General features: G+C 36.8%; 1 protein-coding gene across 1 annotated transcript in view; it reads left to right on the top strand.

The window, feature by feature from the left end:
* LOC124794967 (protein slit-like) overlaps window positions 1-17,912 on the top strand; it is an 807,859-nt gene that overhangs the window by 775,916 nt on the left and 14,031 nt on the right. Inside the window, 9 exon segments of the mRNA XM_047258696.1 lie at window positions 2,010-2,142; window positions 2,275-2,346; window positions 2,556-2,627; window positions 5,168-5,239; window positions 5,604-5,675; window positions 5,760-5,923; window positions 7,984-8,200; window positions 10,598-10,737; window positions 11,135-11,304. Of these exon segments, the coding sequence (XP_047114652.1) occupies window positions 2,010-2,142; window positions 2,275-2,346; window positions 2,556-2,627; window positions 5,168-5,239; window positions 5,604-5,675; window positions 5,760-5,923; window positions 7,984-8,200; window positions 10,598-10,737; window positions 11,135-11,304 (1,112 nt within the window).

Below are 17,912 nucleotides of genomic sequence, written 5' to 3'. Positions count from 1 at the left end.
AACGCCTCTCCATGTATTGTGACAGAATACAAAATAATTAGGACACTAGTCTAAGTACTACATCGTTTTTGAAGCTGTAAGTCCTTTGCTGATCCTTTCTTTGTGCATGGTTTAGGACCTAATGTTATGAGCTGACAGTGATGAATCAGTTTAATTCTAGGCACTGGACTTAAAAGTGTTAGTGATCAGTGGTTCAAGAGTCTTTTACAGAATGGTAGTGTGGCCATGAAATTGATTTCTTAAATGAAACAAAATACTTGAAGAAACAGCAAAAAAGAATTTTTAAATACATGTGAGAAATATGATACAATACCAGAGAAGGAAAGTTGCTTCTCACCATATAGCAGAGATGCTGAGTCGCGATAGGCACAACAAAAAACTTCACACAATTATAGCTTTCGGCCATTAACGCCTCTGTCAGAAGTAGACACACACATACACACACACACACACACACACACACACACACACACACACACACACACACACACAAAAAACACACACACACACACACGTCTGCAGTCTCAGAGAACTGAAACCGCACTGCGAGCAGCAGCACCCGTGCATGATGGGAGTGGCAACTGGGTGGGGGTAAGGAGGAGGCTGAGGCGGAAAAGAGGAGGGATAGTATGGTGGGAGTGGCAGACAGTGAAGTTTTGCAGTTTAGACAGAGGGCAGGAGGAAGGTGCGGAGGGGGGTAAATAGCGGAAGGGAGAGAAATACAAAGAAATTAAAAGACTGGGTGTGGCAGTGAAATGATGGCTCTGTAGTGCTAGAATGGGAACAGGGAGGGGGATGGATGGGTGAGGACAGTGACTAACGAAGGTTGAGGCCAGGAGGGTTATGGGAATGTAGAATATATTGCAGGGAAAGTTCCCACATGCACAATTCAGAAAAGCTGGTGTTGGTGGGAAGGATCCATATGGCACAGGCTGTGAAGCAGTCATTGAGATTAGGGATATCATGTTTGGCAGCATGTTCAGCAACAGGGTGGTCCACTTCTTTTTTGGCCACAGTTTGTCGGTGGCCGTTCATGTGGACAGACAGCTTGTTGGTTGTCATGCCTACATAGAATACAGCACAGTGGTTGCAGCTTAGCTTGTAAATCACATGACTGGTTTCAGAGGTAGCCCTGCCTTTGATGGGATAGGTGATGTTAGTGACCGGACTTAAGTAGGTGGTGGTAGGGGGATGTATGGGACAGGTCCTGCGTCTAGGTCTATGACAGGGGTATGAGCCATGAGGTAAGGGATTGGGAGCAGGGGTTGTGTAAGGATGGACGAATATATTGTGTAGGTTCGGTGAACAGGGGAACACCATGGTAGGAGGGGTGGGAAGGATAGTGGGCAGGACATTTCTCATTTCAGGGCACGATGAGAGGTAATCGAAACCCTGGCGGAGAATGTGATTCAGTTGCTCCAGTCACGGATGGTACTGAGTTACGAGGGGAATGCTTTGGGGGAGTTGGTGGGAGACTGGAAAGATAAGGTGCGGGAGATTTATTTTTGTACAAAGATGGGAGGATAATTATGGTCAGTGAAGGCTTCAGTGAGACCCTTAGTATATTTTGAGAGGGACTGCTCATCATTGCAGATGCATATCGCGACTCAGCATCTCTGCTATATGGTGAGTAGCAACTTTCCCTCTCTGGTATTGTTACATTCCAGCCTGGATTTTCCGTTGTTTGAGAAATATGATAGCCACACATTGCAATTATTTCTAATAACTGTAGTCAAATCTAGACTTTGGCATACACACTTTACTTCACAAAAATTCATTTCATTGAAAATGCATGAAGATGTGCTGTGAAAGTTATTTTAGCTATTTACTGAATTAAAATAAATGTTTGAATTGATGAAGCCGGCTGTCAAAAAAATAAGTACTATGTTGGTCTGAATTGAACATAGCTGGTAATTTTTTTTAATCTGCTTATTTATACTGCAGTTTATTTCTGTGACTGTCTTTGTTTGTTCTATTGTTCCACTGAGGGTTCAATATTTTCTTTTCAGGTGATAATGATCAAGGCTGCCTTGGAGATAACTATTGCCCCCCAAAATGCTCTTGTACTGGTACAGTTGTGCGTTGCAGCAGGGTGAAGCTAAAGGAAATTCCCAAAGGCATTCCACCAGAGACTTCAGAGCTGTGAGTTACTTCATTAATTATGATGCAATTTGTGGCTGATATGTTTTCCTGAACCCTTTTCCTAAACATCCACAATCCCATACCATTTTGGTTTTGGACATGCAGGTCAATAACGTCACGTGTTTGTTGCAGGTATCTGGATGTCAATGAAATTCAAATGATTCACAGAGAACGGCTGAGTCATCTAAAATCACTGACCAGATTGTAAGTTCATAGCATCAACCTTCTTGCAAAACACATAATGATAATCCTAACATTGCAAGAGTTGCCATTTCCTAACTGTTTGAGCAGTATGAAAGTGAATGTGAATGATTTAGTCCAGAGACAGTTCATTGTAAGAATAATGAAACTGACTTATTTAAGCTCATGTACACAAATATTCTAACATACTATTTTATTTTTTTGTTTGACAGAGACCTGAGTAACAATCAGATACAAATTTTGGCAAATTACAGTTTTGTCAACCTGACTAAACTGTCTACCCTGTGAGTACATTTTATTTTAAGAGTACAGAATTTTAGAAGATGAAAATATTGAATATTCAAGTGTCACATGCAACAACATTGCTCCATTAGCTTGATGCACAGAAGTATAGCAGTAAACACATACAACAGAGTTTTTTTAGCAGAATATTTTAGTTACATCACAAGGCATTGTGTTAGAGAAAACTTTAAAATGCATTTGAAAAATATAAAACAGTAATCTGAAAACTGCGACTCAGAGAGGAAAAGCATCATAATTAAAAACCATGTTTTGATTATATGTTACAGAATCACTTTTTATCCAGAAATAAGTATAGAATCCATGCACTAAATCAGTATTGTATTAATAACTGCAACAATTTGTGATGCCAAACAATTATTTTGATTCACAATTAAATAATTCAAAAGGTGGATGTACATTGCTAGCTTAACAGTCAGGATTTTATCCATTTCAGTTTTTGTGTATTCAGCTTCTAGGAGTCTCAAACTTATATTAGTTACTAATTGAAATAATTTGTATTTGGAATGCAAAAATAATATTTTTCTCCTACTTTGTCTTGCGCTATAGGAGCAAATATACAAGATATCGTTTCCCAGGTATCCATCACTGTAAAAATTGGGCTGAAAAGTTTTCTTCTTGAAAAAGAATGATGTAATTACACCAGACTTACATGAATGTATGGAGACATACACATTTTTTAGTTTAATATGTTTTGTTGATCCAGTCAGCAAATAAACTGTTATGATACGGAATGAATGAAGTTGTAGATTCACAAGCTGCGACATGGTTGCAAATAAAACAGTGACCCAAATATACAGAATAACACATGTCCTAATGTACTGCAGCCATAGTGCCATCATCAAATGTTAAATGCTAATTTTGTGTTTAACATTTGATGATGCCACTATGGCTGCAGTACATTAGGACATGTTTTTATAAAACATATCTGAAGATGGTCATTATAGACTGAAACCAGTAGTCTGATGACAAAAAATTATTGACCATAGACATAAAGTAAAGGAAATTTATTCTACATTTTAGATTATTATTAGAATGACAACAACTGGGTGAGATGGCGCAGCAGACTTCCATTCAGTAGGACGACAGTTCAAACTCTTGTTCGGGTATCCAGATTGAGGTTTCCTGTGATTTCCCTCAGTCACTCCAGGCAAATGCCAGAATGGTTCCTTTGAAAGCATACAGCTGATTTCCTTCCGCATCCTTGACACAATTTGAGCTTGTGCCATCTCTAATGACCTCAATGTCGACAGGACATCCTTCCTTTCTTCCTTCAGAATGATAACACTAACAAGCAATGAAATTTTCTCTTTCTTCCAGTATCATCAGACACTATACAGGGTGTTTCAGAAGTGATGGTCAATATTCAGGGATATGACAGGAAAGATCATTCGAAACAAAAACATCAAGTAAACATGGGCTCTAAAATGCAAACCTATGAGCTATGAGCAATTCTTGATCTTCGATATTGTAAAACAAATTTCTTCTACTGCAAGCTCTTTGATTTACATATTTTGGAAAGTGGTAGAATGGACCAAAAAAAGAAAAAAATGTCCAGTAAATATGTGCTCTAAAATGTTTACCTTAAAAGTTATGAGCACTTGTTCATTAGAAGTGTTGTGTTTCAAATTAGCTCTTAAAGTGTGCATTTTAGAGCGCATGTTTACTGGACTTTTTTTCTTGTTTTGGTCTGTGCTAACACTTCTTAAAATATGGAAAGCAAAGAGCTTGCAGTAGGAGAGATCTGCTTCACAGTATAAAAGATCAAGATTTGCTTATAGCTCTTAAGGTATGTGTTTTAGAGCCCATGTTTACTTTACTTTTTTGTTTTGAATGATCATTCCTGTCATATCCCTGAACATTGACCATATTTAAGACTACAACAAAGACTAAAATCTCATAAAGCATTTTAATATGTGATGTAAATTTTTAAAACAGGTTTAGGTGAGTGGACTGTATGTCAGTGAGAAAGAATGCACAAAGTGTACATATCACTAAATGAACTAAAATCAGAAATTGATTGATGTAAGAAGTGCGGGAGACAGCAGAAATGTTTTGAACATGCTAACCACAAGGGTTGCACTGCAATTTGTATGGCCTTACAAATTTGTTCAACAAAGAGGCCCCAGACTTTTAGAGGAACTTGCAATGCATTCCTGTTGTGCAATAACTTCAATTTATTTCTGTTACCACTGTGAAAATTATGGATCTGAAACTGAAAAAAGGCTATATTAACAAACATCTACAGCATTATTTAAAAGTTAGAGGTAGCATATGGTTCATGGTACACTACCTAGCATTTGATGAAAATGACATGGGGTTACAAGTATACCAGATATTTTCGATGTATGTGTACATATGCCAATGATGCCGTAGTAGCAGTGACATAATAGTGAAATTTTGATCAATACTTGTGTCTAATAGGGCAAGTGAATAATGATAAACTTAGTACATTACAATTAATTGGTACTTAGTCTGCTCTGAGAAAGGGCATGTAATGACTTCAATTTTTCTCTTTCCCTAGTATCATCAGTTACAATAAATTGCAGTGTATAGAGAGAGATGCCCTAGCTGGTCTCAAGTCCTTACGAATCATGTAAGTAATCCTCCACTTATATCTGTACTTTGTAATGTCATTTACTAGCAACTAGAGTTCATGTAAGAATGTGTCAGTCAAAAGTAAATCTAGGGGCATTTAATTTAATGTAGAATTAGCTAGGGCTCTCATTTCATTTATTCTAATATATGTATGACTAGTTGCAACTGGACTCGCATTTCTTGTAAAGCAACAGTTACAACAAAAAGTAATACAATATCTAATTAACTGGATCTTTAAATAAAAAGTTAAGCATAGCTGAATTTACCTAATGTACATCCTGACAAAGATGTTGAGAGCAAATATAATTAAGTCACTTATGCTGTTATTTTATGGAGAATAAGACTAATTTAATATCTTCCAGATCACTTCATGGTAATGACATATCAATGGTTCCAGAAGGCTCATTTATTGATCTGCAGTCAATTACCCACTTGTAAGTATGACATCAATTGCAGTATTTTATTACAGTATGTGTGCTTTCTAAATGTCTTCCAGTTACTTATGACAAATCTTTCAGGGCCCTAGGAGCAAATCCTTTCTACTGTGACTGTAAAATGAAATGGTTAGCTGAATGGGTAAAAAGAGATTATGTGGAACCAGGAATTGCACGCTGTGCTGAACCACCATCTATGAAGGATAAATTATTATTGACAACACCAGCATCATCATTCCAGTGCAAAGGTAAACATTCAAGTCAAAGTTATGTTAAACATTATTTTCTTATCAACAGTTTTGTAACTGTGTATTGCAATTTAAGGAATGTAATACACTAGCCACCTAAATATATTTGCTATTACATTTTTGGCCAGTTTAAGGTAAGCTGATGATGACGGAAAGATTCTTCATTTAAATACTGTAGCTATGTAAGAGAATTTTAGTTAATTCTATAAATTCAAAGGAAAAAAATTATGCCTATTGTGTTGGGTAAAGAAGACAAGGAAGTTTAAATGCATGTGTATAATATCCTGTTTTATGTAATTTTCAAAAGTCTTCTGTTTAATTTCAGTATCATATTTTGTCAATTGGCATAGCTTTTTCTTGCATATTAGGCTATAACACTACTTCACATTTAGGTGAATTCAGTTCACTTTCATTGTTTCATCATGAAACAAGCTCTCTACCGTTCTTGTCTCTTCTTATTGGCAAGTGTAATTCTTAACATGTGTCACAATTGAGAAGTTCATTGTAAAAAATAACAACTCCCTTTTCTCCTTGTTTTTCGTATATTCTGGTAGCCATGGCTGATGTCCATACACTCAATAATCAAACAAAGCAAAACAGGTCTTATCCTACATTACTATACCTTTGAAGTAGGGTGGTTTTGCAAAAGCAACCCATATCCAAAAAGGTTTTCACAAAAACAGCCTCTGGCATTTGAGAAAGTTTGTGGCAGTGCAATCTGAATGTTTTCTGTTGCCTCCCTAGAAATTTCTGTGCTATGTTGAGTGATCTATTGCCTATATTGTGTTTGTGCTTTTGATGAATGCTTTTCATGAATCCCAAAGACAGTGTTTTGTGGCAAAAAATGAAGATGTCCAGAAAGAAAGCAGTTGTGATAAATAAGATATACCAGAAGCTAAAAGTCCTAAACCTCAAGTCTCATTTTCTTTATTTGATAAGCAAGAGCTGAAACTTCTTGGTAACACTGATGGCCTCAGCAGAGGAAACAAAAACAGACTGAACTAGGATATTATTGACTCTGGCGATGATAGTGGGAGGGAAAAATGGAAATTTGGTTTGTAGAGTTCTCTGCATTTCTGATCTAACTTCATCTTTTTTCTGGCAAATGTTATCAGACCTTGAGTTAAATAAAATATAGTTGGAGAAATTCCAGGGCTATTGAAGATTCTATTTTATAAAGACGTTTCTTGCTGGATGTTACGCTACAACATATGGCACTGGGATTTATCAGGAACTATTCAAGTATTTCTAGATAGCAACATAAAAATACATTTGAGAACAGGATAATATTAAATTATTTAGTATATTTCTTTGCTGTCCTGAAAAATATTTGTTTTTGAGAAAGGCTGTTTTTGTATCCAGTGCTTCAATTAATATTTTTATGCTTGCGCTACAAATGCTCTGGTCATATTCTCAAAATCCTTTAAAACGTACATATAATTACTGTATTACATAACAGAAATAATTATAAGTTAGACTCCACACTAGTTATTCAAAAATGGTTCCTGCAGAATAATACTAACACTCCAATCTTCAGGCTTAGAATAATACAATATTTAATGCTGATTGTCATATGTGAATAATGAAGTGGTGCAACAAAATCCTTGTAGAATCACAACATAGTGATGCCATGATATTCCCTGCTGATTATATAATATAGCAGTCTTGTCTTCAGTTCTGAGCAGTCAGTAAGTTTACAGCAGTTACATATTCACCTTGTGAATAGCTCTCTCATATGCAACTACTCACACAAAAGCAGTTGTCAAGGCAAATGTTTCTGTGCACTGTAGAAGATACTTAAAACCTTTTAATATACACAAAATAAATTTTAAGGGAAGGCAAATTATAAAAATAATAATTCTAACTGTGGTGGAAAAGTTTGATGAATAAATGTGGTTTTATTGTTATTAAAACTTAACTGTCTAATAGACACAAATTAATGTAAAAACTGAGATTTTTATTCATTGTAAATTTTTTGTTGTCAGGCTCTTTAAATGATGATGTTACAATCCACCTTATATTTCTGTTATACTTTAATGTGTGGATATTTCATATTGCAGGTCATGTAAGCCCACAGATTTTATCTAAATGTGATGCCTGTTTCACATTCCCATGTGTCAACAATGGAGTATGCCAGCCATTACCTCAGAGACAATACAAATGCCGGTGCACACCTGGCTTTCATGGGAAGCATTGTGAATACATGATAGATGCATGTTATGGTAATCCCTGCAGGAATTCTGGTACCTGCAAAGTACTTGAGGAGGGACGCTTCAGGTATTTATATATCATTACCATAAAAATCATGATTATCTGGAAAACTATTTTCATTTCAGGAAAAAAATACCAAGGACTACAGTAAAGTGATTAAAATGTCAGCAGTTTAATTGCTTTAGTGTTTTATAATGACACAACCTAATACCAAAAATTATTTTATTCGAAAGACACTGGCCATGGAACCCTATTAACACTGCACTTTCTGTTTTTTAAGCTTTTCACAATATTCATTATAATACAACAAAAATAAGATGTGACTGTCATGCATTATTCATTCTAAAAGTAAGGGCAACACATCAAAAGGGAGTAAGCGAAGAGGGGAGGGGAGGGAAAATTGGGTTTGCAGAACTCTGGAAGTAAATAAAAACCTTCTGCATCATCCAATCCCTCTCAACTCAACGAGCTACTTTCCTGGATGTTGATTATTTCTTTGGTGGCTCCCATAAGAACCTCTATACATATGAACTGCACTAACTACCAACAGTAAGTTCATTTTACGAGTAGTTTATAATTCTGTATCGTTAAGTTCCTTCCTGTTTGTATACTGCATCTTCACTGGGAAGTGGGAGTTATAAAAGATAGTGACAACCCTGGCAAAGCATTTCATAACAATACTGTTATCAGCTAGGCCATAAAAAGACCTCCCATGGCATTTCTTCACATAATTGCAACAAACACAATGTCACTGGTAACTATTGACTGACCAGTACTCCCCACTCGACCACTTCTTCACATAATTGTAACAAATACAATGTCACTGGTAACTATCGACTGATCAGTACTCTCCACTTGACCACAACTTTCACCAGGGGTTTCAACTATCGGTACCTATTGCCATGCCCTGTAATGAGGGATATTCCACTTATCAGAATTCTGCCCCAAGTACTATTGTCACCCACCCAATATAAGCAGTATCCTAGTCTGTCTCCATTTCATTGTTGCTGTCAATCCTGTACCTTAACAGGTTGTTTGTCTGTGGATGACCCAGATGCAGAACATGTCCCATATGGCCATACTACCTCTTATTGTAATCGAGTTAAAGGAAATGTTTATTAAAACAGTGGCTGAAGGCAGTGTGTGGAAGCAGTCTTGATATCCAGCAGCTGTGTACTATTACCGTGCAGCTTTCTGTGTGGGTATGACAGCTAGCCAAACATAATTTTGCCTGAATGGCCTCCACAGAACTGTAGCTGAACATGCTGCACACCAGACAGTGATGCTTTCAACATCCTTTACCCTCACCCAATCTCCTCTTGTTTTCCACTCAAATCTTCTTCTGACCCAACAGTTTGTTTTCTTCTCTCTTTATGTCACTCTTACACACTCCACTCATCCATCTGTCCTGTCTCATTAACAGTCAGTTATCACACCCACAGGTGTTATAATTTGAGTTTGTGTGTGTGTGGGGTGGGGGAGGCTGGAACTACATTGAAACTTACCGATATTAACAGTCTTATATTTCAAACCAAATTTGATAAAATTGCAATACCAGCGGTAATGCATCCTATGGTAGTAATCTTCTAGTATGTAGCCTCATACAGAAAATGAAACAGTCCAGACTGCGTTTTTCAAGTGTCCTGTGAGACATAGAACATTACTAAAATATGGTTCAATATTTAGTAAAATCTCAGTACTGATCACTTTGTTTGTGACTGAATGAATATTTTGGAGACATATGTACAAATTTTTATTGGTATAATTTGTTACTGATTTTTTACATAAAAATTTAAATTTTCTACAAGTATTATTATTACACCACTTACCTCAGCCTTACTCACCAAGGAACTGTCCATAAAAAAAACAGCTTGCATGGATGCAATCTTCTTTTGTCGTGTTGATATCTGATATTTTTACCATTGTGGTTGCTGCTTCTGGGCTGCTGTTGAATTCTCACTTCACTTGAAAGTAATTATGTAAATATTAATCTAGCATTGGAAGATAGCTATTTAATATATGTGAGAAAGATGCTTTTTTAAGTACCAGCTTTCCTTTGTTTATACTGTGAAAAATTTAGCCTCAGCAAACACAACTGGTTTATGACAATTTAAGGATAGAAACTAATTGTATGCACAAAATTAATGAGTAATACACTAACAGCTGATTTTCTTTGTTTATGTATACCTTGAATTATTTCAATTACTTCAAGGTTTTTCTTAATTAAGAGATTTGTAGGATATGAGGGAGAAAAGCATGGCTGAATGCATATTAAACTCTATCATTTGATTAAGTGCAATTGTTTGATGAGTAGGAACTAGCTGAAAAAATCTGACTAGTGGCCACATTAACTGATTTAGCATCAAAATTACAAAACAAATTATTTTGGTATTCTTTGGCAAGAATTTATTGTTAAATAGAAATGAACAGTAAACCCAAAATAAATCTACATTCTCTTCGCAGCTGCCATTGTTCTCCTGGATTCACTGGTGACAGATGTGAGAGCAACATCGATGACTGCATCAATAACAAATGTGAAAATAATGCAACATGTATTGATCTGGTTCAAGCCTATGAATGTCGCTGTACACAGGGTTTTATGGGTATGAAATAATATCGTGATTTTTCATGATATTCTAACAAAATGTACTTTTTCATTTCATTTGTTATAGCATAGAAAAAAATTTATGAAAACTACACAAATTTGCACCCAAGAAAGAAAAATGTTTAGTATACAATGTGATTTCTTCCCTCCTCATATTGCTCTCTCTCTCTCTCTCTCTCTCTCTCTCTCTCTCTCTCTCTCTCTCTCTCTTCTGTCTCTTGGGACATCATACTCATCAGAAACCTGCCCAACATAGTATCTCTTTCCTTAAAGAATATTAATTTGCTGTCTGTGAATGTAATCAAACATAAAATTACATTTTAGATGAATATATTTTTCGCTGTAGACCTTATATTTAAACAGATATCTAAATTATGTGCTTCTTATTTTATTAGGAGAGTATTGTGAAACAAAAATACCATTCTGCACAAAAGAATACAATCCTTGTCGTAACGGAGCCAGGTGTGTTGACCATTTTACACACTATAAATGTGAATGTGCTCCTGGATTCAGTGGAGAAAACTGCACTGTAAATGTTGATGATTGTGTTAACAACATGTGTCAGGTAAATTTGGATTACTGTTTTAAGATTCATATCACTATTTTAATTCTTCTGAGCCAATACAGAGCTAAGTAGAGATAACTTCTGGCATTCTTTTGTTATTTTGTATCAGCTGAATGAGCTGTTGTTAATCTTATTTTCATCAGTTAGAGGTAAGCTGAAGCACTATCTAAATTAAGCCCATAACATGACTACATACAAATGCAAAAGGAAGTGGCAAGTCTTCAGGCACAAATCTACATTTACATTTACATACATACTCCAGAAGCTACCATATGGTGCATGACAGAGGGCACTAGTATTAGTCATTTCCTTTCCTGTTACACTTGCAAATGGAACAAGGGAAAAATTAATGTCTAAATGCCTTCTCACAAGCCCTAATTTATTGTATCTTGTCTTTGTTTCTTACATGAAATGTACTTTAGCAACAGTAGAATCATTATGCAGTCCCCTGCAAATGTCAGTTCTCAAAGTTATCTCAAGAGTGTTTTACAAAAAAGAGCATTGCCTTTCCTGGAAGGATTCCCATTTATGTTCATAAGGTGTCTTTGTAACACCCACGTGTTGATCGAACCTACCATTAACTAGTAAAGCGTCCACCTCTGAATTGCTTCGATGTCTTCCTTTAATCCATCCTTGTGGATGGGTATCCCAAACAATTGAGCTGTACTTAAGAATAGGTTGCACTAGTGTTCTGTACATGGTGTTGTTTATAGATGAGCTACACTTCCCTAAAACTCACTCAATAAACTGAAGTTGACAATTCACCTTCCCTAGTACAATCTTTACATACTCATTCCATTTCATATTGCTTTGAATTGTTATGCTTGGATATTTAATCAAGGTGACTACATCAAGCAGTACACCGGTATTTGAACATTACAGTATTGTTTTTCTTACTCATCTGCATTAACTTACATTCATGACACCAAATAGAAATTCTGCCTACATCATCTTGTGTCCTCCTACAGTCACTCAACAATGATCTTTCCCATATACTACAGCATAATCAGCAGACATCTGCTGATTGCTGCTCACCCTATCTGTCAGATTACTTAAGTATACAGAGACCTTATCACACTCCCCTGCGACACTCCAGACAATACCCTTGTCTCTGATGAATATTCACTGTTCAACACAATGTATTGGGCTCTGTTGCTTAAGAAGTCTTCGAGCTACTCACATGTTCTGTATGACTGCACCTTCATTAATAATATCTGCATTGGAATAGTGGGGAGGGGGGGCACTGTGTCTGACTTTCTCCAGAAATCTGCTGGGAATGTGGAACTTACTTGTTCCCTTCAACCAAAGTTCACAGGATAAAATGTCAGAAAGGATCAAACTGAGTTTTGCATGAGCAAGGCTTTCTAAACCCACACTCATATGTGGGCAAAAGTCTTTCTGTCTAAATGAAATTTATTATATCTGAAGATAGAATTAGCTCAAGACTTCTGCAGCTAACCAATGTTAAGGTCTCTAATTTTGCAGGTCCATCTTTCACCCTTCTTTTATACAGAAGTCACCTGTGCTTCTTTCCCAGTCACTACAGACTTTGTGCTTGGCGAGCTATTTGCAATAAACACAAGTTAAGTAAAGGGTCAATGCTATAGATACTCTCTGTAAAGCCAAATGGGGAGTTCATCCAGACATAGTGACATATGCTTTCAACTCTTTCACTTGTTCATCTATGCCAGATTCCCATTTTTATATACTCCATACAGGAATCTATGCAATAGCCAAATAATGATATGTCTGTATGATCCTTCTGCACAAATTGTTTGTTAAACAAAAAATTTAAAACTTCAGCTTTCCTTTTGCTGTCTTCTATTGCTACACCAGGCTGGTTGACAAGTGACTGGACAGAGACCTCCAACCTGCTCACTGTTTTCACATAGGCCCAAAATTTTCTTGGATTATCAGCTAGATCTTTTACTAAGGTATGATGGTGGAAGTTGTTGCATATTTCATGCATTAATCTCTTTAGATGCATAAATGTTTGCTAACTTTTGCCTGTCAACATTTCAATATTCAATTTTGAACCAAGACTCCAACAATCCCTGTTTCAACATCATTATCTGAATTTTGTTATTAATCCATGGTGAGTCTTTTGCATTCTTAATCCACTTACTAGGCATATACTTCTCCAGAGTGTAGTCCACATTTAAACATAGCCCATGATTCCTGTATGTCTGTAATATTGGAACTAAATTATGTCCATTAGTTGTACAAGTGCGACACTAAGAATTGCTTACCTGCCTTTTCCAGCATAAAAACTCTCCTAGACTTCTTGATAGATACATTAACTTTACTAACAATTAGAAATGATGATGGACCAGATGAAACCACCGTCAAAACCTCATAAAATTAAAAATTAATCAAGCTAAACCAAAACTCTTAGTTGTGAGTAAACAAAATATTATTGTCCAATGCTCACTTAACAATGAGCAGTTGGAGACATCAGATGGAAGATCAAAGGAGGGTATTACAAGCCAAGCCAAACCAAACCAACCAGGAAAACTGCTTTTAAAAAGAGAAGAAACCTTTTTGCATCTGGCTGCATAGACAGACATTTCAGAAAAAGGCCTCTTCCAGATGTGTGATTGGAGCATACTGCAGTACAGAAGTGAAACGTGGACACTCGGAGAAGCAGATAAACACAAAAAATAGCCTTCAACATATGGTGATACAGCAAAATGCTAAAGATCTCCTGAGTGGACAAAGTGTCATATGAAGAGGTGCTCCACAGAGTGCAGTCATGTCTCATGAACCTTATCCAACACAGAATGGACACATGGATAAGCCATCAGCCGAGACACAATGGTGTCATTATAATATCATTGAAGGGATAGTAAAAGGGAAGGACACAAGATGCAGAACAAGACTGCATTACATCAACCAGATGATGGAGGATACCAGCTGCACCACCTATACTGCTCTCCAGAGGAAGGCTGAAGACAGAAAAGCATTGCAGTTTGCTGCAAGTCAACAGAATGGTTGCAGACCTGAGAAGAACTATCATTGCTAAGATGAATCATGATCACTAACTCTTGCCTCTACAGGCTCTGCCAATAGGATCAGGCCTGTTTGTTGCTGCAAGGTCTAAAATATTTGTACTTGATATTGTTGAACTAGCTGCCAAAGACAGTTTTCGTAAAATGTGTTTCTATCACCTACAGTGAAGCCATAGACATCGTAGTTTATACTTGGTAGGTTAAAGTCGTCTCCAACTAATATTGCATGATTGAGGTACATCTGTGCTATGAGCATGAACTTTCTTTGAATGATTCTACAACTGCTACGCCAGAATCGGGTGGCCGATAAAAACACACAATGCTTCACAGTCAGATTCAGTTTCGACCTCAATGGACATGATATTTTTTGTCAGTAGCAATGAACACTCCTCCTTCTGTGACATCTAATCTGTCTTTTTGATATAGATTCTATAACTCATTAAATATTTCAGAACTGTCTACTTCAGGTTTCATCTAGCTCTCTCCTCTGGAGGACAGTAAATTTTGACAGTGTAAGCATCTTTACTTTGTGCACGATTTGCTTTCCCTCTCTGCATGTCAACTGGCGAATATTAATAAAAGGATCTCAAATTAATACCTAAGAAAAAAATAAAAAAGTAAAAAAAGTTCATTTCACTCTGCTATCCGAGCAGCTGCTTCCTGTGTGTGTATGCTTCCCTGGCCTGTCTAGAAAAGTCCTACAATTCTCCACCCCATATTACAAGTCCACAAATCTGCAGCCAAGACCATCATAGCAACAGCGGAACCTTGGCTCCAAACCAAAGGAACCTGATCAATTCTGGATATGATACTGAAAATTGTGAGTTCTGTGCCAGCAACCTTTACTACTTCTGCCAGCCACCCATATCAACTGAGGATGGCCTCAGAACACAAGTGACAGCTGTAATTGGTGCTAACATAAGCCACAACTTGCAGATGACTGCACCCTGCTCCCCCTGTAGCTGCAGCAGTGAATCCTCCACATCTTGAATGAGACACCCAGGCAGACATATGGAGTTCACATTCGGTTTCTTTCCAGCCCTGGATGCTGTTTCCCTAAGGGGCTCCATAACTTGCCCGACACTGGAGCTCAGCCTGGGACGCTATTTCCATGAGGGGCTCCATAACATGCCTAACACTGGAGCTTCCGATAAATAGTACACCCCTCCCCCTTGTGTGCATGCTCAAACCCTGCTGGAAGAGCAGCTACTTGTCCACTCACCGGGTCCATGAGCAATTGCCACATACTCAGTCCCCACATTGACTCTCCACTCCCAGCAACATAGATGTGTCACAGTCCACAACTCCCACTGCCGTGTGGACAGATCTGCCATGTCACATATGCTGTGATGTGCATCATTAAACAAGTGACGCCTGAGGTGTCCAATGTAACATGCTATATTCTCCACCACTGTTACACGCTGAGCCTGCAGCTGTTGGTGAACTGTGGCATGTTCATCTTACATACACACATAACATGGAAATACCCTATCCATCCTACTACTACTAATTTAAGAATTACTCTATAAAAGCATATAGAATAGGGTAAGTATGTAACCTTTTTCCCTCCTGGTGTGTCACACAGGCTAGCGACTGATTGAGCCACCTCAAGTAGTCCCTGAGTGTTCAAAACAAGTGACAACTGGAGTACAGGCTGGGTAAATCTTCACTACAGTTACTAAAATGAGGGATTACATATCTTAAAAACACAAACACACAAGGAAGTTAAGAATTGCACTATAAAAGCACACAGAAAAAGCTAAATCAATAGCTTGCTATTCTCCTGGTGTGTTACAGAGGCTAGGTTATCAAATCCAGGAGTCTTAGAACCAATGGCGTCTGTATACAGAAATGAAGATAAAGGTGTCAAAGCGAAAAAAATAGAAACTTTTAAAAATCAAATGAGGTAGTTGTGTAGACCTGGCAATACAGGTACTGAAGGTAGTGTGATTCATGTCAGTAAGTAGATATTTAATCTGGATGTAATGGGTTTCTTACTTTTTTTTGTTACTATTTTTTCTGGATATGGGGTGCACTGGTGAACATGTACACTTTTTGGAAGTTAAACTATTTTTGTTTGGGAACTTACCAAAATATTAAAACAATTTTTACTACTACAGGGTGCAAGAAAAAAGGAATATGAATAGATTGTCTGGCATTCAATGCTAATATTGTGATATTGCTTGCATCATTAGAAGAGGCGGTTAAACAAAATATGCAACTACAGAGACAAGTGGCTAAATCAGGCTTACAGATCTCTATTGAGAACATGCAGTATGTGACAAACATCAAGGCAGGTCCGAAATGAATGGCAGTAGGATGGAAAATTGAGAAGGTGGGGATATTTAAATACCTAAGAGAATGGATAGAAACTGGGTTGACAGAAGAGGTAGAAATAGGTGCATGAATAAACAAAATGAATTTAGCGCACAAATTAAGTACGAACATCTACAATAAGAAGAATATTTCGATCGATGCAAAATTGAGATGTTTCTGCACTTAATGCTTATACTCAACAGAAACTGTTAACCTAGTAAGAATAGGAGCCATTAAAAGACTAGAAATGGTGGAACAAAAAATTCTCATGAGGATATTGGGACCTCAAAGAACAGAAGATGGTCAATTTAAAAGATGAGTGAACTAAAAGCTGTATACCAAGATAGAGAGACTCTCAGACATAATCAGAAAAATGAGGAACATATTCTTTGCAAGCTTTTAATCTAGAACTGGACATCAATTATTCACATTTTTAAGTGTTCTGCTGTTGCTTTCCCTGAAGAATTGGCTCCCATATCCCCAGTGCCATTCTGAAAACTGAAACAATCTACTGACTGTCCCTACAGATGTTCACAACTTGCATAAACCATTTATTTCATCTTTGGTAATCATTTTTGTCATTTAAATAGTTAAATATAACTGTTCTTTTTTTCTTTTACTGTTGTTGTTGTTTTTGCTTACATTTTTACTGCACAGTTTTGACAGCTTGGACACCTTTGAACCATTTCTGAGACATTTCTCATTGGCGTAAATTAGCCTCAATATATTTAAAGTCAGTGAGCTCCTTGTAACCAGCTATTGCTTCTGTAGTTCTTAATCATGGAAAGAGACAGGTGTTCCCCCACTGTATACAGTAATCCAATGTCTAAAGGTATCTTTAACATGCAATAATGAAATATATTCTCCCATAGACAAGCACTACACAAATCTTGTCTCATAATCACATGAGAAGTAGAAAATTGAAACTGCTATGATAAGAGGGAATGAGTCAGTGACATTAATACAAACACAAAATAGTCATAAGTTCAAAGCAAATCCATTGTCCTAAATGATGATGTATGTCAGTATAATGTAAGTAATAAAAGTCTCTAAAAATTTGAACTGCCTATTTGTGTCTGTAAAACGATACACTTTGACTTGGTTAAGTAACCAGCCCAATAAGGAATTTATCATAAAAATATACTTGTACAATTAAGTCATAATAATATTCATAATCTAGTTTAGACTTGACAACATTTCTTCTCTTTTTTTTCATTTTTCATTGATATGAACAACAATTAATGTGTACCTTCCTAAGAGATAAGAGCCACTAACTATGCTGAC

Source organism: Schistocerca piceifrons, chromosome 4 (assembly GCF_021461385.2).
Source record: "Schistocerca piceifrons isolate TAMUIC-IGC-003096 chromosome 4, iqSchPice1.1, whole genome shotgun sequence".
NCBI lineage: Eukaryota > Metazoa > Arthropoda > Insecta > Orthoptera > Acrididae > Schistocerca > Schistocerca piceifrons.
The sequence above is the reverse complement of the archived record's forward strand: the minus strand, read 5'-3'. Positions and strand labels throughout refer to the sequence as shown.